This window comes from Artibeus jamaicensis, unplaced genomic scaffold (genome assembly GCF_021234435.1).
Source record: "Artibeus jamaicensis isolate MK-2021 breed Jamaican fruit bat unplaced genomic scaffold, CSHL_Jam_final contig_465, whole genome shotgun sequence".
Lineage (NCBI taxonomy): Eukaryota > Metazoa > Chordata > Mammalia > Chiroptera > Phyllostomidae > Artibeus > Artibeus jamaicensis.
Window position 1 is genome coordinate 10055661 of NW_026521843.1, and position 24312 is coordinate 10079972.

A 24312-nucleotide genomic window follows, 5' to 3' on the forward strand; every position below is an offset into this window, starting at 1 on the left:
CAAACTCCAGCAGACGCTCAACGAGTCGTCTAACCTTGAGCAAGCTGCTTCCGCCCAACGCCACAGTGTCCTGATGTGTGACATGGGAAAGCAAAAGCCCCTCAGGGTTGTGGAAAGGACTAACTAAGGTCCATAAATTATAACTACAGTAATATGATAAGTAATCATAGTTGAAAAATTCAGCCAATAATTTAATCTTCAATTACTTTAAATATCTGCAAGAGAATAAATTTTTGCATCTTAATAAACAGCAATGCAAATGCAGCTGGACTTTCATTTTTTCTTATTAAGTAAAAACGCAGCCAAGAGGCACGGCACCACCTCCTCGGGGCCCCGAGCAGGGGACAGCTTTTCACACGCGCTGTGCAAGGCCACAGACCCGCACACCGGGCTTTCCTGCAACAAACAGATGCCCTTTCTTTAAGCAACTTTGCGTTCTGTTTTAAGAAGCTATTTACTGAGTTTTAAAAGCAATTTGTAGAATATTCAGTATATTCAGTTTCTCTGGATACCACCCCAATCTTCAAAAGCATATTTACTTTTACCTTCTTTTCTACTTTCTGAAATGTACAAATATATTACCTCTTAAAATTGGGAAAATCCTTTAATTTAAAGAAAGATCTTTCAAACCACTGTAAAAATACATCGACTGCATTAAGTAATACCAAAGACCTGCCGTTAACTCTGCCGGGTGAGATGATGACATGCAGTTATAAGAAGAGGTCCTCTTTAAAGGGCGCACGCTGAAGTATTTCAAGGTGAAATAACATGAGGGCTATAATCAACTTGAAAGTATTTAAGAAAGAAAAGGAGGTAAAGATAACAAAATATTAGTAGCTATATTATTCTAAATAGTGGACATCTGAAGATTCATTATACAACTATTTCTGCTTTTCTGTGAAATTTTTTATAATAAAGTTGTTAAGTGATCAATTAAAAAGTGTCCCCTGCCCCTTTCTGTCTGTATTGGCTTAGGCAGCTGTACTGATGCTCCGCCACAGGGCTGTGACTGCGTCCGCCTGCTTCGGCCCCTGGCCTGGGCCGGGCCTAAGTCCCCCACTCACAACAGGCTGGGGCAGCAGTGACTGGCTAAAGGCCCGCACACCACAGACTGTTGACTTCCATCACGACAGGAAAATCCTCAGAGCCTGTTACACACCACATGCACAACCCCTTCGGTGCCTGGAGACTCCAAGAGTGCCGACTACAGAAGGCCGCTGCAAAACCCAAGATTGAGAACTTGCACACAAAAGCTCAGGGCTCCCATCGGCCTCCACCAACAGGCCTCTGCTCCCTTGCCACTTAAACCCTGGCACTGAAGACTGCAGAGGGACGAAAACGAAACATGCAGCCCCGTCACGGTTTGACCCTGGTGACTCAAACAAATGAGACGATGCAACCTGGCAGTTCCCTGAACAGGTGGCACTATTGGCACCTTCACTCAAGGGGCTGCTGTGCTTGGGGATCGGGTCACAGGTGCGCAGAGCTAGAATACCTGAAATGTGGAAAAAACCTTTCCTTTAGAGAACTCGACTGGCAGTCCAAGGAATGGCAGGAGGCAGAACTGACAGGTTACGGAAAGATCGGGGACGGATTTAATTGTCCATTGATCACAGCACACCCCGGGTGGCAAGCTCCTGGAAAGCCGAGGCCGGTGGGTCTCAAACTCGAGCATCTGCCAGAGTCCCTGCTGCACTTGTTAAAACCCCGGCTGGTGTTCCCGGCTCTAGAGGTTCGGATGCAACAGGCCCGAGTGGGGCCCAGTAGCCTGCATTCTTAACACGTTCCCAAGTGATGCGGACGCTGCTCTGAGAACCACTGGCTTAGAGAGCTGCCTGATCCCCGAGTGTCCTCAACTACGGTCCCCCACACCACTCCTGGGCCGGGAAGAGCTGCGGACAGAACGTGTCCAGGCAGCACGGGCAAGCTTTTCTCTGGCTGGCAGCTGCTTCACTTCTTTGGCCCCACCTGTCCCTTTCAACACATCTCGCAAGCTCCCAAGATACTGGACCTTGGAAAGGACGAGGGGAATTTTCCGCATCTGACAGTGTCATGGGCACAAAAATACTAAGATGGTTCAATATTTAAATCTGAAAGTGTTCAGAAATTCTCAGATGAAATGCATTAGACAAAGTACTAAGTATTAACATGCATGAAGAATGTTCTATTACAAACCCCTGTTTTCACTTTCTTGAAGCTTTCCAAAAAAATTAGCCCTTTGTGGTGAAATTTTCCATGCTTGGTTTCAGCCCAAAGGTAATTTTTTTTTGCAAACTTTGAGAAAAATATATTAAATCGTTTTCTGAGTTATGAAAAGATGAAAAAAGCCCACACAATTTTTCCACTTTGAAAGCAATTTCAGGATTTTAAAAAACATGCAGATAACTAAGAATGGCTGAAGTTGAAAAGTTGAAACTTTCCATGTGTCTGATTTTCAGCAAGGTAGTCAGTCTCCCGCGTAGTTCAGAAAAGATAATGTGTGCGCACACTCACAGACATGACTATAGATTTAAATAAGTTCGTAAGTGACTGAAGAACATTTTACCATCCTCAACGCAAACTTTCCTCAGAGCAGGGGATTTATCCCTTTCTGAAACGAAGGGTCTTTCACCAACCAGAGTTCGTCCCGAGGTGCTGACTGCCTGACCCCATGGCTTCCACGCACCAGGGGTCACTAATGAGCCCCTGCGTGGACGCAGCAGTGGAGCTACGACGCACAGTCTCGCAGAATCCAGTTCCCTCCAACTCTACTCCCCAGTCTGCCCCAGCTGGAGTCTAGGATTCTGAGCACCGTCCTCTGAGTTCGATTTCTGCCCCGGGGCCCAGGGCCTCAGTGCCAACTCCCTTTACCTTCTCTGTGGCAGATTGCTCACAAGTTCGCATCTCCCGATCCTCTCTGAGGTCCCTGAAAGCACTGCCCTGCTTCCCGCTACCCCTCCGCCCACCCCATGTATTTGAAGAGCTCAAATATTAAAGAAACAACAGTAGAAATCTTATGTTTACATCAAATAGGTTTTGGTGGCTTGCCAACGTAACTTATTCGAGCCATCTATAATCATAACCTTCTCAACTACTACTCCACCTAAAAGCAGATAATGGGAAAGGTAGGAAACAGCACACAGAGTCCCAGTTCTGCCATTTCCTAGCTAAGTGACATATGGGTTAGACACATAACTCCTTGGACCTTTAGTCTCCTTCTCTGTAAAAAGGGAAAAATCAGGTTATCAAATGACCTTGTCACATGTGAACATGTTTTGTAAACTTCAAATAAATATTGAGTGTAATTGCTAGAAAAGACAATACAGCAATTTCAGAAACTGTTCGAGGTTTCTAGGCTCAAATAAAGAACAAGGATGAGGCACAAAAACACATTTGCAAGATTCAAAGATTAAGAAAAATTCAATTTTCCTAGTTTTCAAGCGTGCCTAAAAAACGAACAGAAGGACACCCGGCCAACAAACATTCCGACACCTCTGCCTGCACGGACTGTTTGCCTCGGCGCATGTTAAATTATTTCCCACTTACAGGACGAAGACATCTCTTCACCAGCTTCTTCCTTAAGCTATCATTTGTCTTCTCCCCTTCACTGGCCAATTCCTGGATAACTATCCATTTCTCACCTGCAATCTCCTCCCATTATTTCACTAAAAACATTCTCTTCCGATTACTAATACCTGGAGCCTTAAGTTCCCTTTCTCTTTAGCCTCTGTTTCACTCCCTCCACGATCCTTCCTACCTGCTACATGACGGAGCAGCCCCCGACGCACGGTCTGAAGCCACAGTGATCAGTCCTTCTGGTTTTGTGTGGTCCGGAATTCAGACAGGGCTCCGCCGGACTCTGCTCCAGTGGGTCACTCCCTCGGGTGTATTAGCAGCAGACGGGATAGGCCCGAAGGCCCAAGGTCCCCTGCACTCCTGGTGCACCGTGATCCAGTGGACTTTTCACACAGCAGCTGGCTTCCAAGGGGGAGGAGACAGAAGCGCCCAGTACCCTTAAGCCCTAGGCTTGGAAGTGCCAGAATATCACTTCTTCTGTACCCCATTGGTGACACCTAGTCACACGTCCAGCCCAAGTTCAAAGTGGAAGGAAAAGAGACTTCACCTCTCAAGAGGAATGGCAAAGAATCGGTGGCCATCTTTACCACATATCCATAACTTTCTTGACATTTTCTTTCTCTCCACTTAGTTTCTGGGATATATTTCAGTCTATGGGATTTTTTTTTACCTTGACCCACAGAAAGATATACATTCTACATTGTAATGTAGGACGTTAACACACATACTCATAAAAAATGAAACAAAAGTTTCACAATACCTGTCTTTAATAGAATCCAACACACAGTAATATTTTCTATCCTTGTTTACTCTATTTACTTTATTTTACACACACACACACACTTTTTTCTTTAAATGCTGTTTCGTTGTTCCCTTCTCGGTGGAGGGTTATGCTTTGCAGACCTGGGCATGTAAGTTGTTCTGTCCAGCACAGTGTGAGGAGTGACAGTGACCTCCAAGCAGAGGTTTTAAAATACAGTGTGTGGTTCGTATTTCTTCTATCCTCTGCCATGCAGTCGGAACACCCCAGACAGAAGTCACTTCATGAGTCTGGATCCTGGCGTGGGGGTGCATGGAGAGGGCTGCAGGGGGCGGCCCACCCAGGCTCGTGTGGGGGGCACTGAAAGAACCTGTGCTTTGAAAAGCCACTGGCGCTGGGCAGCTGTGGTGCGGCCTTCCCTGCTGCACTGAACCACTGGCTGCCGTGCACCGAGGCCATTTCAGGGTCCGCTAATGACTGCAGCTGGAAGATGATGACACCTTCTGCCTTTTCCTCTTCTCCAGCCTCCCTTCCGCCAAATAAAGTCATTCCCCTCGCACGTATCGATGACCTGTTTGTCTTTTAGTAATTGTCCTTGGCAAATTCCGTATCCTGTCTTCATGACTTATCTGCACTAGTAAACGTGCCTCTCACTTGGTCACTCACTTTGTCTTCTACGCTCCCTCCCCATTTCTTCTTCTTTCCAGTAGAGACTGCTTTACCCGATGCAGGACTGTTATCATCCCGGGCCGTCCAGGGGCTTCTTGCTGTCCGGAAAATAGGAATCCAAAGCCTCGAGCCCAAACCTCCTCGTCCCTGCACTTCTATCAGCCTGGGTTCCCGCAGCCCCCGCCTGCCCCCTCATGCACACTCCGCTGCATCCGAGTCAGGCCGCGCACTGCTCTCTTCACGTGCCCACTGGTAATAACAACCGTATCTGCTGTCTTCAGACGGTTTCCACTGCTTACAATGCGCGGCAGCCCCCCATCACCCAAACACCCAGTTCTCTGCTTCCACTCGGACTCACCCTTCTCCTGTTCCAATGCCAGGCCCCTCATCAAGCTTTTCCCGACACTCCCAGTTAGGAGCCGCCTCTCTCTCCCAAACACTCAAAGCCCGCAGCACATCCTCATCTGCCTTGTTTCTCACACTTGGTGTAGGGACAGGACTCCGACGGCAGCTATCTCTTCCCCTCTGCCCAGATCACCTTGAGTGTTGAACATGAGTTAGTGATGCCGCCCGCTGCCTGAGTGTTCTCGCAGGCACACCCCACTCCGCACACGTGAAGGGTCCCCAGCACAGTGACGGCGCACCCCAGTCTCACTCGTCCCCTTGTGCGCAGAACAGCTGAACCTGCATTTTCCCCTGATGCCCATGAGAGGTGCTCCCGAATCAACACACCATCTAACCTGCTACTCTGACCCTTTCAGGAAAGTTTTCCAAGCTTCTCACTGTACGTACTCATGGTGTACTTGGAGCTTCTAAAGCTTTAGGTCGGAACAATAACAAATCCATGCACTCAATTTTGTTTCTTAGGTTCGTTATGTCCCTATGTACTCCAGTTTACTCTTCTGTCTTCATTTAAGACTTGTTCATTTTTGAGAGAAAATTCCAGCACACCCGTTTTCTTTACCCACAGAAAATTAGTAGCACCGAGTTATAAGCAGGAAACGGGAGTGGCCCCGAACACTAAGAAAGGAGGCAGAAAAACCACAGACACTAGAAACACATTTTAAAAAGCACTGTCAGCCAAGACATTGCAGGACGTGGGCACGACCCCTGTGGTTGTGTTCCACGACAGCCTAACCCCACCAAAACGATGCCCCCGAGTCACGAATTCTGCCACAATCGATGCGCATTGCTGAAGAAGACTGATGAGTAAATAATATTTCAGACACACTTCTATCCACCTGGATAAAACAGTCTGGTGCTTACAGGTGTGAGTTTAAGTATCTGGAACTTTCCTTTAGAGAGAAGATATTTTTGCCAACCGGACAGAAAAAGGAAGCTCTATGTTACTGTGCCTTTTCCCCAAAGGAGGCCACATAACACAAACAAATAAGTTTTGAAGGATTTGATAGTCCTGGAAGGCGAGGAGGTTAGTACCGTGAAATATGATGTAAATTCTTAGAGGAAAATAAAGGTGAAATTACTTGAAGTTCACCTCATGACTCAGGGCAGAGCCCAGGAAGAATCAAGGGCTTTCGACTCCCAACCATGACTTCATGCAATTTATTGGCAAAATCAGATGGTGCATTTTGAACAGACGAAGGATTGGTGTTGAGAGCAGAAGATTCTAGACAGACGGCGAGGACCACTTCGGTTCTGTGCCCACAGTGCCCCTGGCCCCCCCCGGCCCCGCCCCCACTTGCCAGATCAATATGTGTGGGGCTCCTCATGCTCGAGCTGAGACGGAAGGAGTTGCACGACAAGTGCGCTGCAGGGACGTCTGTGGGCGCTGCTGCACCCAGGGCTTGAAAGAGCCACCGAACACCTCCACGTACGCACAGCTGATGCAACTGGGCCGCACCCCGGAGTCGGACAGAGCCGAGGCTGAATCCTGGCGTTCTCCCTGCGGGTCCCTCTAGGAAATGAAAGGTGGGACTGGACTGCCTCTGCAGCCCATCTCAGTTCCAGGAGCCCGTGAGTCTGAAACTGTGTTTATTGTATGTAAGTCATGGCAGCTAATGTTTAAGTCATCTAATTAACTGTTTTCTCAGTTTCTTTTTAAGTTCTTTATTCTGAACTTTACTGTCAAAACTTATTAAGAATTTCTACAACTCCACGTACCAAATTTGCTTAAAAAGTATTTTAGTACTGAATTTTGAAAGGTGCCAATTTTTAAGTGTATTAAAATACAGGTCAGTCAGACAATATATTTAAAATATGAAATACATCTTTTACAATGATTTTAAGACCAAAATTCCCTATAATTAGCTACAAAAATATGGTAAAGAACTGAATCAAAATAAAACCAAATAAACCAGCTACTAAACTACACATATGTCCTTAAAATCTTATGGGAGTCAAATATTCCAGTAAAAATAACAGAAGAGATGGAAACACAAGTTTCTTATTATCACACTTCATATGTTATAAAACATAACAGCTAACTTATTTTTGGCAAAATGATTAGGGATTGCAACACTCTGGCTTACACAAACTTACTTGATTGTCAAATGCATCTTAAATGGAGCGTGTCCTGCTGACTTCAGGCACGCAGGCACGGTGCCGTCTTAGAGTAGCCTCGAGACACTGAAATTTCAACACTTCAGCAGGGATCGTACCACCAAAATTAACTGGGCCAGGTGCTTAAAGAGGAGTGGGGGGACTTCAACAATGTAGTTAATTGAAACCAGACAAAGCTTTTGAATAGTAAAAAAATCATACAGATGTTCACCCTCCTCCCTGCGTGACCTTTATGGACAATTTATTGCACACGTTATTTTCTAAAAGACACCCTTTTAAAGAAAACATAGTTTCACATGTCTCTCTGGAAACTCTGTAATCACAGCATGAGTTATGTGGCCACGAACAGACTAGGTGGAGCTCACGTTTTACCTCCCTTTTCCCTTTGCACCATGATTCCCACAAGGGCAAGAGCACCTGAAAGTAAAGCAATGATGAGCAAGTTCTGACGCTTAAGAAGTTGTAAGAAGCTGCACTAACCACAGGAGGCGTTGTACTTCTTTTCCAACAGACATCGTGAATGCAAGCCAAAAGGGGAGATGGGTCCGAAATAAATGTGAGGAACCATGGCTTTCACAGATGCTTTAGAGAAACGATACATCACACGCAGGATGGATGTGGAGCCAACAAACAAAACCCCAACTACAGATCTGTGATTAAGTGGACAGACTGAAGGACGCGGAAGCCAACATTTTCTTCCCTGTGTTTATACAACAGTGTATTCATCAGGGTTCGCTGGAGAAACGGAAGCAATAAGACATATATGGAGATGTCACACAGGAAGTGGCTCATGCAATTATGGAGGTCACGAAGTCCCACAATACGCCACATGCAAACTGAGAAGTCGGAAAGCCACTGGTATAAGTCAGTCCGAGGCCAAAGGCTTCAGACCTGGGGGTGCTGCTGGTGTGTCCTGGAGTCTGAGCAGGAGAAGGTGGATGTCCCACCTCAAGTGGGAGAGAAAGAATTCACCCGCCAGTGGCGTTTTTGTTCCGTTTGGGCCCTCAAAGGACTGGCTGGTGCCAGACGGCAATGGTGAGGATGGGTCTTTTCCCTCTGTCTACAGACTCGACTGCTAATCTCTTCTGGACATCCTCGCAGACAAACTCCGAAGTCCTGTTTTACCGCTGTCTGCGTGTTCCTTACCCCAGTCAAGTTCATACATAAAATAAGCCATCACAAACAGTAATGCTGTTATTACTTCAAACATGCAAGTACTCTTTTAAAAACACGTTTTTAAAGCTTTTAAAATACCTGGAACAGCTAATGATTACAATTATGTTTCACGTCAGCGGCATTTTATCTGACAGACTGCATCGCTCCCTACGCTGGGAAGTAAACCCCGTGTGTCTCCATGCTCGACTGCAGACCACACGAGTGAACCCCTAACCGTACGAGTGGTGGCACGGGGGGGATCGCCCTCTAATATTCATGTGCTAGCAGCGGTGACCAACCTTTTGGGGTCTCTGGGCCACACTGGGAGAAGAAGAATTACTTTGGGCCACTCATTAAATACACAAACATTAACAAAAACACCGATATGCAAAAAAAAAAGGGTTCTAAGTAAATGTACAACTTTGTGTTGGGCCGCATTCTCAGCCATCCTGGGTGCCACGTGGCCTGCAGGCCATGTGCCGGACGCCCCTGCGAGTGTAAGCCGTTCCTCTCCAGCGGGGGCTGGGCCTGGCCATTTGCTTCTAACAGACAGACTACTGTGAAAGTAATGGGGCTGTCGCCTCTGTAACCAGGTCACGGTTGTGACTTCCTGCTCCCAGGCAGACTCTTTCTCTGGCTTTCCGCCCACTCTTGCTCTCCTGAAGCAAGTCAGAGAGGCCCACGTGTCAGGGAATGGATGGTGGCCCCCCCCCAACCACCAGTGACAAAATACAACAACCTCCAAGGAACCGAGTCCTGCCAATGACCATGTGAATGAGCTGGCAGCAGACCCTTCTCAAGTCAGATGTTCAGAAGAGACCCTTGATCAAAGTCTTGTGAAAGACCCTGAAGCTGAGGACCTAGCCATGTCGTGGCCTGATCCCAGACATACAGACACGAGAGAGCACACATGTGCATTGGTTTACACTGTTGAGTTCTGGGTGGTTTGTTACACAGCCGTAGATAACTGACACAGTAGTTAACCTAATGCCCGAGGCAATGCGTCCACTGTCATTTCCATAGTAACAGTTGCTAACACCTGTAGGAAACTTTTAAGTTCTAGGCATCATTTCTAATTCTTTATGTAATTTCTAAAAAAATCCCTCTGAAGAACACATTACTATCCACATTTCATAGATGAAGAAATGAAGGTACAGAGAGACCCGATAACTAGACCAAAGTCACACTGACAAGATATGACAGCAGGTATTTGAACTGAGGTGTTGTGCTTCTCGAGCCTCTCGAGCCAGGGCTCGCGGCAGCCCTGCTCACAGCAGCTCGCACAGGTACTTAGTTATCACACCGGCGGCCTGGTGTGTCCCCTTCAAGAGCCGTCAGACCCTGACCTCAAAGCTGTCTTATCCACTGGGGTGTCCTCAAAATACAACAAATATTTAATATGTTTGTTGAGTGAAGAAATAATTCATGTTGTAATCGCATCCATTCAATGGGATATTTCAATAGTATGTGTTAGTGAAAGTATGAGGTTTTGTTTTGTTTTGTTTTGAAGTCTCCTGCAGTTCACTACCTCCCCGGCCACTTTACAGAGGTTTTTGTGTCTCCAGTGTCTCTGGTGCGTGGTGGCACCTAATAAATATTTTTGAAAGAAAGAAAGAATGAATGAATCAATGAGTATGTCAAAAAGCCTGCCAAGCTACAGGACTGACAAGAGAGCCATTTGCCTATCAATGATGATGATAAGTTTTCTTCCTTTTAACGGGAAGCATGGACATTTGCAAAATACTCTGACAATAAGACAGATTCTTATCTAGGTCTTAACTAGTGACTAATCTTAAATATTCTTTTATAAAAGACAACAAATTACCTATAACTTAATGAATTCCAGATAACGCCAGACTAAAAGGCATTCAGTTGGAAAATTCCCACCTCCTTCAGCATCGTTTTTGAAACATCACGGACATTGCATGAACAGACCCTCCCACAGGCCCACAGTCAGACAGAGAAAAGGCTGAAGGCAGCTGCCCAGGACCCGCCCTCCGTTCTGTGTATCAGTTAAACAGGAGACTGGAGAACAAAGGACGGCTGAGGGGCATCGGTGTGAGTGTACGACCGGCTACCTCCAGTCATCAGCCCAGGCATACTTACTGGGATCTCAGGGGCAAGCTTCAGAATCTGAAGGCACATGTAGCAGCCTATTGAATGGCCAATGAGCACCAGTTTGGTTTCCTTGGGCACGTGAGTTCTCAGGAAAGCTATCTTGTGTTGTATTTGACCACTGAGCCCATAGATGTCCTTGACTTCTTGAGCATTTGGATCTAAAACCAAAAATATGTGCATGTTTTTATTCAGTAAGTAAAAGTAATAAATTCACTGATTAAAATATTAAAAAAATAACAGTAGTTACCATTTGTTTAAAGCCCACCATGTGCTAGCTACATACAGTGTTAGGCATTGTTTACAATAAATGATATCAACCAGTCCTCACGACAGCCCTGGAAGGGGGGTATTCCTACCTTCATTTTATAGAAGCTCAGACAGTGGGTGATAGAATGACAGACACACACTTGTTCAGCAAGAGGGGAGACTCAAACCCAGGTCTCTCTGTCCTCACAGCCCACAGACTGTCGAATATTCCACGAACAACTACTCTGTGCTTGTGCCGATGGTCCACAAACTTGAGCATGCGTCCGAACTCTCTGGGGGTTTCTCATGGCTTTCTCGCTGGGCCCTACCACCAGAGTCCCTGATTCAGTGGGTCTGGGTGGGAGGAGCCTGAGACTCTGCATTCTAAGTTTCCAGGAGACGTTTATGTTGCTGGACCACACACTGACAACCACTGGTGAGGCTCATTCGTCCGTGTTAGTAAACAACTACAAAATCCATGACAGTGCTTCATTATTTTAGATAATCTTTGAAGAACTCAAATCAACAGTTTAAGTAGAAATGTTGTAAGCTGTTTCTTTTAAGGAGCACAGTCCTGACCTGAAATGTCCCCTTCCTTTTGCAAGTGCACTGTCTTCTGCGTCCTTCAAGACTAATCAAGACTTTACCTAGCTGACCTCCAAGCAACATAAATGAGCCCTGCTTTGTGGTTAACCAGTACTCCACTCTTCCTACAGCCCCTGACCACACCTGTGCGATGGTCCATTGCCTCTCTCGGGCTGTGAGCTCCCTGAAGGTGAGGTCCATCTCTCCACCTCTGTGTCCTCCGTGACCAGCACAGTGAATACTGTTGCTGAGTGAAAATACAAACCGACTGGACGAGCTCTGAGGATGCTGCCAGCTCTGATATTCTAGAAGTACAGAAAACTTCACAGGCTTTCCCTGTGAACATACAGACGGCCCTCAGACAGAGTGTAATATTTCAAAATATCCCAAGGGAGTCGACTGCTTCCTGAAATTTGGACCGCTGGAATACTGGATTTCTTGCCTCCATGACTCCTGCAGGGCACCGACGGAAACGATATTAAGCCACAGTGTGAACTGTTCCAAAGGTGCCCCAAACTCATGAGGAAGCGCCGATCTTCGGTGTTACCTGTACCTGCGGTTTGCATTTCCTTCAGTGCTCAGCCCCCTTGTCCGCCTGGATGACCCTGTCCATCCTCCACATTCTCAACAAGTGTTCTTTCCTCTGGGACGCCGTGGTACTTGGCAGGCTTCCCCTCAGCTTCCACAACACCTTGTGTTTATCGGACTGCACTGCCCCGACTTACTCCGACTGTACCATTCAGTCTTGCTTCTCTCTGTTCCCAGCACCCAACAGACCAGTTAGTAGAGGCTTTTTTCCTACTGAATCAATGAGGATTAGTTCCCTCTTTCCATGGCACTGCCATCTCCCAGGTAAGACACATTCTGCCCTAAACCTTCTTCCCAGCTTAGTCTAGAATTCGTTCTCCACTTAACAAGGAAGTTCGACATAAAGCAAAATCAAGAAGAGATATAAACAGAATCTGGAAGTCTGACTTTGGTAGGACTCTTGACAACTCCAAATCCAAGCGTTCATTTCATATTATCTTTCAGTTTGAGTAGTTTACACTCCCTGACCCTTGGTGCACCGTCTCTGATCACTCCACCCACAAGTGATCGCGTGGTTTTCTGATGCTCCAAACCCAACACCTGCAGCATTTGCAGCCCGAGGTCTTCATTACTGTTGTCACAGTGCACAGCATTTACAAATGCCAGTCTTCCTTTCCTTGGGACGGTGTGGTACAGCACAGAGGTCACGAGCACTGGCAACAAGATAAACCTGGGTCTGTGTCCCAGCTGAGCACCTCACTGTGTGGCTTGGGCACCTCTGTCAACCTGCTTCAGTCTCCTTGTCTATATCACAGAGACAGTAAGTCTAGCTTCCTGGGAACGTTGTTTGCATAACTTTAAAAGCACACAGTACAAAGTGCCTGGTATAAACCGAGGAATGAAAGTTATGCTTCTATCATTTCGATTCCTGTCATTTAAACCCTCCGTCAAATATATACCAAGAACCTTAACATGGACAGAGCAAAGGGAAAGAAATGAGCTCAGTGCAATGAAGATTTTAAACTTCACCAAAACCAGAAATAAGGGCCTTAAAAATTCTATTTCAGATGAAATTTAATGAACATCATAATTCGAACAATTACTCAAGTGAATACTTCAGACATAAATCGGGCTTTACCTCTAGGAACTGCTCAGATTTCCAAGATAAACCTCTTGTTAGTGTTTGTGAGGTAATGAGATTAATTGGGAAAGTACTTTCTATAAATAAATAAACAATGATAGAAAATTTAAATGTGCCATCTGGATATTATTTTACTAGCAAAATCTACAGGTTAAAAGACTGTCTATATAGTTGACTATATATTTCAATGTCTATTATTATTTTAATATAATTTCAAAAACTTAGGAATCATCAGCTGACTCTCCGTAAAATGCAATAAAAATGACAATTAATTGTATCAAAATTAGAAGAATGATAATATGAAAATGACTTATACCAGTCTTTCTGTAGGGAAAATGTACTCCGGCTTACAATCAACTCAGCACATGTGGAACTCACTCTGTTTCCAAGCAGAGACCTGCCCGCATTGGTAGATGTCACTCCCGGTCACCGTGGCTTCCTCCGCGCCTGGTCCCGAACGCACTGCTGACAGTCCCTTTCAGAACCTGACCCAGAACCTGACCCGATTTCCGACACCCACCTCTATGAAACTCACTTCAGAGCTCACGTGTTGATTCTGGCGCATGCGTCAAACTGTGCATCTAATCTGTTCCTAAGGAGTTTGTAGGGAAATTGCGTAATATCAGCATTTTACACTTACTTTTCATGTAGTTGTTCAAAATGATTGATGGAGTTCCTAAAATTCTGTCAATTTTGGGCAGAAATATTATGCATCCTTACAGCTTCAGGACACAGGTAAGTCTGAGAACTACTATTTTCTTCCATTTCACGTGAATTAAATTGGCTAGTCTGACAGAAAACAGTGACTAACTGGCCAGTGGTAATATTGAAAGTACAGATGTGAATAGAATATATTCTCCTTGTCTTCAAGGAGTTCACAGTCTGATAAGAGAACACACACACACAAATAAAAACACAGTTATAACACACTAAAGTAAGAAAGGCTCAAGCATTCCCTTAAGAAAACAACAGGGTTTGGGGGATCCTAAAAAGTACTGCGCCTTTCTCCAAGTTACCCAAGATAAATGCATGCACATTACTCTACATGTGTAACAGTCTAGGGCAAGACTGGCTGAGAAGCGGATGGCCTCTGGAGCACATGGAATTACGGGCCGGGAGACTTAAAATACAAGGAGGGCAGAGACTGGCTCTCTGGCTCCTTCTCCCTCGAGGGTGCCTGGATGACCGCACTGCAGCTGCCTGTGTTCCCCAAAGGACAGTGTTTTGAGTGGGAAGGAACTCCGGGCCCAGCCCAGCACCGGGCTGGCGGGGGTGGCAGGGCTGTTCTTCGTGTCCTTTGGGAGGGGAGACGGGCTGAGGCAGAGGCCTGCCATTCTTCCAGAATTGTGTAGCTTTTGTATCTCGTATTGTATTAGTTTATAAACTAACCCCATACAAATAAGATAATTAAAAACAGGGGGAATGATAGGGGAACTCAAGAGTTAAAGATTGTAGGCTTAATTGATAGGTTTAAGTGACTAACGCCTGTGGAAAGCTGTTATTCCAAAACTACATACAGAGCTTTTGAATAAAGACCCCTTTCCTTTATCACCAAACCGGTGCTTCTGGAATTTTACCTCGAGGGTGGTGATGGCAGTGGTGGGACCCCAGCGGCTGTTCGGTGACAGCTTTACATATTTGATTGTGATCATAATGGCCTGAATTTACATATATTTAACCATACCCGTACGTGTGTGACTACCTACACATTGAATATACATGTGTAAGTGTTGCTACATATTGTCACACAAGCACTATTTACAGGTTGTCTACGGCTGCAGCCCCGGCCAGACTGGAGACTGGCTCCCCACCAGCCTTTCGCTGCACTGAGTCCGTGGAGAGCAGCTCCGAGTCTCACGCCGAACTTTCTCAACTAGTAAACTCCCCGTCCTGCCCCAGCACCCTCCAGAGCTGTAAGTAATAACTGCAATAGCAGCACTCTGCATCTTAAAGAACTCTTTGGGCAAGATGAATATACAGTTTACTCTTTAGGTAAAGTTTTAAAAACACACAATGATACCATGTTACTCATCATTACATGCATGTAATTAAAAATATAAAAAGAGACACAAAATTTACTCTAAATTTGTTATAATGGAACTGGAGGTAGGATACAGAAAAGATAGAACTTTTTTCTGTATTGCTTTATTTCACTAACAAAAATATGTCATTCTGACAAAGTATTAACTATAAAAGAGTAGTGAACAACAGCAGAATCTCGGACTGTTATGTTAGTCCCTATGGTTTAAAAAAAGTCCTCAAAGTAAAAGAAAACTGTTAAATTAGGAGTGCGTTGATGTGCCGTTCCCAGCTACCCGCACTGACGCTACAGGGGAACGCTCCATTCACTTCATCACTCCCAACACCAGAGCTCCGAAGGACTTTAAGCTCATGCTGAACACCAGTGAGGCAGAGGATGAGAACTGTCCCCAACTCTTTACGCTTACATGGTGCACCAGTCCAAGGGTCTGCCCTTCACAACTGTCCCGAGTTTACAGGCTGACGTGCGCGTGCACGCTCCCAGAGCAGCCGCAGCTGTCCCCTGCTCTCGAGGTCTTTTGTAAGTGCCTTGTATCTCAACACTGGTGTGACTGCTAGCCTTCAACGCACGCTACACAGTGAGGGGATGTGGGTGGGCACTGTATTAAAAACTGCTACCTTACTTAAAAACAAATAAAAAACTTTGTAAATGCTACACATGTCTTACAGAGTATTTTAAACAATTATTCTAGAAACAGATGGTGAAAACCAGGGTAATCAAATTATGCTTCCTACTCAGCTAAAACCAATGATCTTTCGATGGGGGACATGTGGGGGTGGGGCCAAGGGAGGAGGGCGAGAGAGGGACGATGCAGCAAGAACAGGATGCTCCAGACTCGGCGAAAGGCCTGAGCGTGAGGTGGAACGGTGGACACAGCCGTGATGTCCATGGCTGTCTGTGGTTTTAGAGAGAGGTGGAGCGAGTAAGGTGGAAAGGGAGGCAGAGACTACGCGGAGGAGGACCCTGAGCATCACCAAGGAGTCTGGACGCCACTGTGTGAGCAGTGAGAAGACACAGGAGGGCTGTGAGGGAGGGGCCGCAGCCTGGTCTGTGTCACAGGACGTCGCAGGGAAGTGCCAGTCTCCCTAGCCCTCCTGTGCTCCCTCCGGCTTCCCTGAGACCAACACTCGCTTGACTTCAACTTCTTTCCCTGCTCTGCTCTGTGTTTTCCTCACTCTTCCCACCTACTTAGAGACCTCCTTGTTTACTTCTGGTGACTGTGAGCCCCCGGACCGGATCCTCCGACTGTCCTGGCCTTGGCCTCGGCTAATCATTCCATTTTATACCTCCTCCTCCTGCAGTTGCAGTCCTGGCGGGAGAAAAAGCCCTACTGGGTTTGCCCCCTTTCTTTCAGTTATTTTCTGGTACTGGAATGGGGGTGGTTTTGTGTTTCTTTGGATAAACATGACCCGAATTCATCACTAGTTGAAAGGCTGTGTAACGTTTTTAGATAATGTTTTATCAGCTGAAACTAAATCACTATGATTTCCAGCTTTTATGTGATACTTTTTGAACAAATGACTTAAAATAGTTGATAATGAATCTACCATCAAGGAAGCTGACTCTACAGTAAATCAAAGCCAGAAAGAGTTTATACTTCTAATTCCTCAAATTTTCTTTTCACGCTTTTTTCTGAATCACCCCCTTCTGACATTGGTGAACATCTGTTCTCCCAATTACACTCAATTTATGACTGATAATGTGGTGCAACGAGAATATTATTTCCAACTGTTCATAATTTTAACACGTGCTAATATGAAGCAAAACATACTTTTAACACTTGATGTGTGGTTATAGCTTATGTCCTTTCTCTCAATGATGACATGTTTTTCACACCATACTTTGCACGTCAGAAAACCTGTACTTTGGAATAATCATCTTGGATGATGAATAGTGCATCTGTCCTGCCAATCCACACCCATCCACCACAGCACGCGCCTGCAAACACAACCTCCAACGTGTAGAAAGAAGAACTGTTTGGGGGAAGGGGGTGCTAGTGAGGCCCTGACCCCCCTGCCCTTCTCAGAACTTCTGGGCTGCTTGGAACACAGGCGGGAAGCCAATAGCCCAGAAGGCAGCATTCCTATTCCCTGTAGACCTCTGCTGCTCTCCACAGAATAAGCCTGTAGGTTGTCAATAAACCCTTGATGAGGACCACTGCCCTTTTACCCCCTCTGGAAACCACAGTCTCCTTTGGCCCTGCAGTGGCCCTGTGGGCTAATGCCTCTAGGTGGCACTGTTCTCATTAAGTAGCAAAGGACCCAGGCTCTAATGATCAAGTTATTAACTCAGTAAAGTAGCACACAAGCAGCCTAAGCAATATGCTTACTCGAAATAAAGTTATAAATGACAAGATGTCAATGGAACACAAGAATTAAAGACAGTTCCCAGAACCAGGCACACAACAGGCACTTTCCACTGGAGTTTCTCACCAGGGTTTCCTGGTGGAGGTCTACGGCAGCGGTTCTGAACGCGTGGCCCCAGGACCAGCAGCATCCACAGGACCTGGGAATGTGTTAGAGATGCAAGTGCTCAGGTCCTGCCCCCACATCAACCGAATGCACACCTCGGGCGGGGAGGGGGAGCGCAGCACCCAGTAACAGGCACTGTAATCAATCACCTCCCGGGGACTCGGCCCCTTGCCCAACTCTGAGGACCCCTAGTCCAGGGTTACCCTTCAAGAGTCCATTTTCAACTTTCAGAGTTGCTATTCACATTCTGCTCGAATGTTTGCTTTACTGAACTTAAAACTTTCTTTGGTCATTCATAAAAAAGTAACTTAAAACAATAAAAACTGTACCTTAAGATATTTCATAGCAGAACAAGTACTCACTATACATGTTACTCACTTTCAGTCACATTTCAATACGATGGTTGTTGAAATAGATGTTTTTAATCAAGGTAATAACTGAATATTCAGTTTCATGTCACTGCTGCTCTCAAAATCGTTCACTGTTAGGTAATCAATCTGGACTTATTTTTCAAATATACCCTAGTCTTTGAGCAAAGCATAAGTCTCTTAAGTTGCATTCATACAGGGACACACACACGGGCGAACAGAGAGAAAAAGATACTATGAAAGGGGCGCTTTGAGGTATTTATGCATCTGCAATGAGCTGCATTGTTTCAGCTATGCTCCATTTACCCTGCCCCCATGATGAGTCACAGCAGGAAAAAGGTCACAGACTAGGGTATAATTTGTGACCATGGCAGGTCTAATCCAAGAACTGGCTCACAGAGACCTAACCCTGAAAACCTGGTCTCATTAGCGCTCCGTGTTAACCGGCGGGGAGCACCTCCACGTGAGTGCTCCCGGGCACCGAAGCACTCACTGGACCAAATAGTAAAAGCTGGCTTCTTGTCGAGGTTTGGCCACACTTGCTGGCAGAGACTGCGTATCTCTGTATATGGCATTATTTTCCTGTAGGACCTTATTGTCCTTTCTGCTGCTTCTTTGTTCTTGAAAAATGAGGGCTCAAGGTGGGATCTGAGTCTAAGATTCTATAATTCTTTTTTCTTAAAAGCCTTTTTCAATAGCAGAAACTTTCCAACACACAAAAAGTACAAAGAACAGTGTAATAAATCCCTGTGCGCTCATTGTCCACTTAGTACAATTATTTTTTCCCAGCTTTACTGAGGTATGACTGACAACTAAAAATTGTGTGCATTTAGGTTGAACATGTGATTGTTTTTAAAGGTGGACAATGTAATGATTTAATAAACATTTACACTGTGAAATGATTACCAGTCAAGTTGATTAACACGTCTATCACCTCCCATCGTCCAGTGTAAGTGCCCGACACAAAGCTTTTGATTAACGAGGCACCCATTTCCAAAGACGTCCACTCTGAAGAAACACACAGCCAGCTGTAGGTCACAGCTACTGGCAATGACCCGACAGAGAACTCGGCCACCCCCACCCATGGAAGTCCCTACTCTATATATAAAGTCTTTTGAAAGCCACGCCTGTTTTCTTCTCTATCTACTCGTATGTACCCCCACGATCTGCAGGGCTGTTTGTCACTCAGTCACTCTCTAGAAGTGGAACTGAGCACTGCCTGAGAGTCAGAGCCGTGGCTGAGGACGACAGTTTACAGTAACATTTTCCACATTCCTTTCAGGACAACCCTGAAGATCAATAGTGCTTGATCAATAAATACACAGTTGATTACCAGTTGGTAAACAGAGAAGGGAAATCCTAGGCAAATCATTTAATCTGCTCAAAATGTTACAAAAAATCACTTGTAGAGGAATGAAAATGACTCTAAAAACCCTAAAATCACCAAAATGTGGCACCCTGGGCCCTACGCCCCAAGCAGAGGTTCCCACTGCTGCTGTGCAGCTTTTAGCCTCAAGGGGCTTTCCAGAAACGTGGCCACTCGCTCACTACAAAGGACAGCAGATGTATATGAAGACATACCATCTGGGGTTGCCAGAATCTTCTTGTCTTTGGGGGCCACCACTTGCCCGGCATGACTGATAACCCAAACTGGAAAGCGTCTGTTGATTGCAGAGTACAACGCCTTTGCAAATGGCATATAAAAGGCAGAAAAACCTGGGTTACCTAAGAAAAGAAGCACAGACCTTAGATTAATCAAAGCAATCAACTCATGTAAGATGATGTGCAGACAGGAAAAGGTTTTATATCTCCTTAGCAAATCTAGTAACATTTACACATGCACCTCAAATTTAATATCCTTTATAATTTAAGTCTGGGAATGATCGCTTAGTAAATTTCTGCTTCTGCTTTGTTCTCCAACTGTTTCAAATAAATTCTTCCTCCCAGTTCCTCAACTTAATAAATGGAACCGCCGGTCATTAACCTCAAGTCCTAACACCAGGAGTCATTCTTGGCTTCTCCTTATTTTCCACATCCAGTTCACCCACCAGTTCACCAGTAAGTCCTGTCAACTATACATCCAAAACACATTTCAACTTTGTCCACCTCTCCATTCTTATTATCACTTCCCACTGGGTCTCCCGAACAGCCTTCTAAACAGGTCTTCATCTCGTCCCTTTGGAGTCCATTCTTCAGAGCACCCAGAGAGGTGCCTTCAAACCTCAAGTCAAACCAGAGCAGGACCCTACTTGACCGCCTTCCAGTGGCTTCCTGTGGCCACCCAGGTGGTCTAAAACCACTGCGCTACTTCTACGTCCCTTCAGGATCGGACTACGCACAGTGGCCACGCTGCATGAAACCAAATGAGCGAAGAATCGTTCACGGAATTTTAAGGAGGTGACTAAGTGTTTCCTTGTCATTTGTTACAAGTATTTATATTGTAAACAGATGTTTAGTTTGATCTTTTGGGGAAAAGACCAGCAAGTAATACGAGTGGATTTTTCTGTGTATGTACAGAGGTATTTTTGACATGGGTTTGCTACAGAGAAAGAACTGATAATCTTTTTATTTTTATTATTTTTAATCCTCACCTGAGGATATGTTTATTGATTTTAGAGAGAGAAACATCGCTGTGAGAGAGAAACACTGACTGGCTGCCTTGCATGCACCCTGACCAGGGGTGGAACCTACAGCTTCTCGGGACACGGGGTAATGCTCCAACCAGCTGAGCCACCTGGCCAGGACTATAAACACTCTTTTTAAAAAGAGTCAGTCTGATACATCTTTAGGGGAAAAAGGCGGTGAAATGGGGTTTTCATGTCAGGATCATCATTTGTGTGCTTTCACAGACACTAGTTCATTTCCATCAATATCTACTTCTCCAATCAACTTATCTGTTCTTTATCCTATTAGGTTTTTTCCTCTTTGCACTCATAGGACTTGGCTTTGCTGCACCGATCTCTTCTCTGTTGTCGTATCTTTTAGTTTCTCAGATGTGCGGTGTAGTCAAGTAGATTAGGGCGCAGATTCCGGAGCCAGACTGCCCGGGGTGGAGTCCTGGCTTTGCCACCTGCTCTTTGACCTTTGGCAAGTTATTTAACCTCTCTGGGACTTGGTTTCCTTGTCCATAAAACGAGGATAAAAATCACGCTACCTCATGAGAAAACTAAGTGAATTAATATATGCAAAGTACCTAAACTGCGCCATACATAAGCACTGTGTAAATGTTAGCTGCTCATACTTGTCATCACAGTCTAGCCACAACGGTGACAGCCTTATCATCCACGTTGTTATTTTGCTTCTCTTGCATTCTGACCCAATGACCCTAGTTCCAAACACTTTTAGGGATGGTGCACGTGTCATCTTTGTTAAAGAGGTGAAAGCTTCCTCAGATGCAATCACATGCTCTCTGCTCAGCTGACTGGCCACCTGCAACTAGAGGAGGAAGAAGGGAGGATGGCGTGTCGGGTTGGGGGCTGTTCCATCCCTGGTGGATGGGGATGACATTGTTTCATTGTTTCCTGTTTGATATTTAAATCTTTGGTAAGTGTGGAATATTTTTGAGTGTAAATTATAAAGTAGCAATCCAACTTCTTTCCAAGCAATTAGCCAAGTGTCCCAAGTCCATTATTATGTAATCCATTCTTTCTGCATTGATTTAAAATGGCTTCTGATCCAATAATGAATTCTTACATTAGCTTGCTAATTCTGATTCCAAATAATTCCACTTATTTTTTTTCCTTTTCTCCTCTGCCAGCACCATACTGTCTCAATTACTACACTGTGTTTTCAACTGGTAGGGCAAATCCCTTCTCTTTATTTATTTTTTCCTAAATAGTCTAGGTTGGTCTCATAAACTTTGGAATGATTTTCACCAACTTCAATTTTTAAAGGTCTCTTTGGAATTCTGATTGAAATTTCATCTTAATTTACATTACTTCAGAAAGACTTGGGTTTTTTTTTTTTACATGATTGAGCATAACCTCAGAATGTGTTATGCCTCATAGTCAAATGTTTTTTGTTTCTCAGTAAAGTTCTACAGTTTTCTTCATGGGGCCAGAAAATAGTAACAGTCAACATTTTTAACTGCTTATGACTTATTACATGACAGGCAGTATGTATACAACTTTACATACATTAACTCTTATCTCCACGTGAGGTGGGACTATTATTAGTTCCATCTTATGGATGAAGAAACTGAAATACAGAGAGGTTAAGGAGCTTGCTCAAGGTCATGCAGATAGTGTGTGCTCAATACATATTTGATCACTGAAAGAATATGTAAAAGGAAGTATTAACACTGAATCTAAAGAATGAACCTCCTGGGCCAGGATCCTCCGTGTGCCCGTCATGGTTAACCTCCCAGCAGCCCTGGGAAGTAGCTGCACTGCCCTCAGGGGTAATAAACGGACAGCGCTTGCTCCATACTGGGCACACAGTAGGTGCGGAATAAATGGCAGCTATTACTACTATAATTATTACATTTAGGAATGTACTGAATACAGTGGACACGTAATGTTCTGTAAGTTTAAAGTACACAGCAGGTCAGAAGTGGCCTAACTCCGAAGGGCGTCCAGGGACGACCACGACACAGTTCAGGTGCGATCGGCACAATGACGGGCTGTGTGAAACCAGCGAGTGCCAGGTCATGGAGCTGCTGTAAAACATTTTTTTCTCCTTACATCCGGGTGAAAAAGAAGGCAAATTTTATCCTTCATGACAGGATGGATGCACTTGGAGAACAATATGCTAAGTGAAATAAGCCAGTCAGAGAAAGACAAGTACCGTATGATTTCACTCATGTGTGGAATCTAAGGAGCAAACTGAACTAACAAAGAAAATGGGGACAGACTCATAGATGGAGAGCAGGATGACAGGTAAGGGTGCGGGCAGGTGAGGGGATAGAGGGACTGAGCAGACAGGAAAAGGGACTCATGGACCTGGATAATAATCTGGTGATTTCGGGGGATGGAGGGTGGGAGGGGAGAGGGGATATAAGTGGACTGAATGGTAATGGAAAAAATACAATAAAGATTAATGAAAAAAAAAAAGCCTGAGTTCTTTTCCTTAGTAACTACAAAATCTTAAACAAATCCTTTAAACTGTCTGATTCAGTCCTTTATCATCATCCAGCAAATGATAATGCCAACTACTCCATGTTCATTTACTCTAGTCAGCACTATAGCTTCTTTTGCATATTTTTTTAGTTAGCAATTATTTATTGACCACTTACTATGTGGACATCACTGTGTTAAGCACCAGGCAGAGAAGGGCCTCTTTGCAATTTATATTCTAGTGGGAGAATATATACACATAACTAAATAAGTGAATAAGTTAATTCAACAATGAGCCCTGGCTGGTGTAGCTCAGTGGATTGAGCACGGGCCTACGAAGCAAAGGGTCGCTGGTTCGATTCCCAGTCAGGGCACATGCCTGGGTTGCAGGCCAGGTCCCCAGTAGGGGACACAGGAGAGGCAACCACACATTGATGTTTCTCTCCCACTCTTTCTCCTTCCCGTCCCCTCTCTCTAAAAATAAATAAATAAAAATTAAAAAAAAAACAATGTAACAACTCCTATGAAGGACATAGGACCACACGATAGAGAAGGGAGGAGACTAGGGCAGCCCGAGAAGAACGTTTGAGAGGCTGGCATTTAGCTAAGACCCAAAAGATGAGAAGAAATCAACCCTGTAAGGATCTGAGAGAAAAGCAAACTAGGATGGGAGAAGAACAGGTACAAAGGTCCTTAACCAATAAAGAGCTTGGCTCTTGAAGCCACAGAGTCCACGTGGCCAGTAACAGGAAGATCGCATTTACAACAGAAGTGGGCAGTGTAATGCAAACTGTGCAGCTGTCATGGCACACTTCGTCACTTACGTGTTATGGCTTATGTCACACTTCATGAACCATGGACAAAACTTCCTGGCTAGGAAACCACACAGAGGCTGCAGTGATCATCTCTGGATCTCAACTGTCAGTAAACTCGTAACTGTTCAACGATGTCACTGCACACTTAATGCCTTCCCATTAACCTGGCAGGGGCCAAAAACTTCCACCTACCGAGTTAATGTGGCACAGCATGTGTAGAAGGTTGTGACACGGGCAGAATTTGGGCTTGTCCTTGGAGGCTTCCGCTCCATCTCCAATCAGTGTG

The 24312-nt window shown here is 45.1% G+C and overlaps 1 protein-coding gene across 2 annotated transcripts in view; it reads right to left on the minus strand.

Moving 5' to 3' along the window:
* The window catches only part of LDAH (lipid droplet associated hydrolase), a 72665-nt gene that overhangs the window by 39409 nt on the left and 8944 nt on the right, over positions 1-24312 (minus strand). Inside the window, exons 3-4 of one of the 2 annotated variants that reach the window (XM_037151715.2) lie at positions 19739-19882; positions 10766-10935 (exon numbers count right to left, since the gene is read on the minus strand). In XM_037151715.2, coding sequence (XP_037007610.2) covers positions 10766-10935; positions 19739-19882 — 314 coding nt within the window. Of the gene's footprint in view, positions 1-10765; positions 10936-17750; positions 17830-19738; positions 19883-24312 lie in introns of those variants that run through there. The other variant, XM_037151716.2, reaches the window with a different exon arrangement.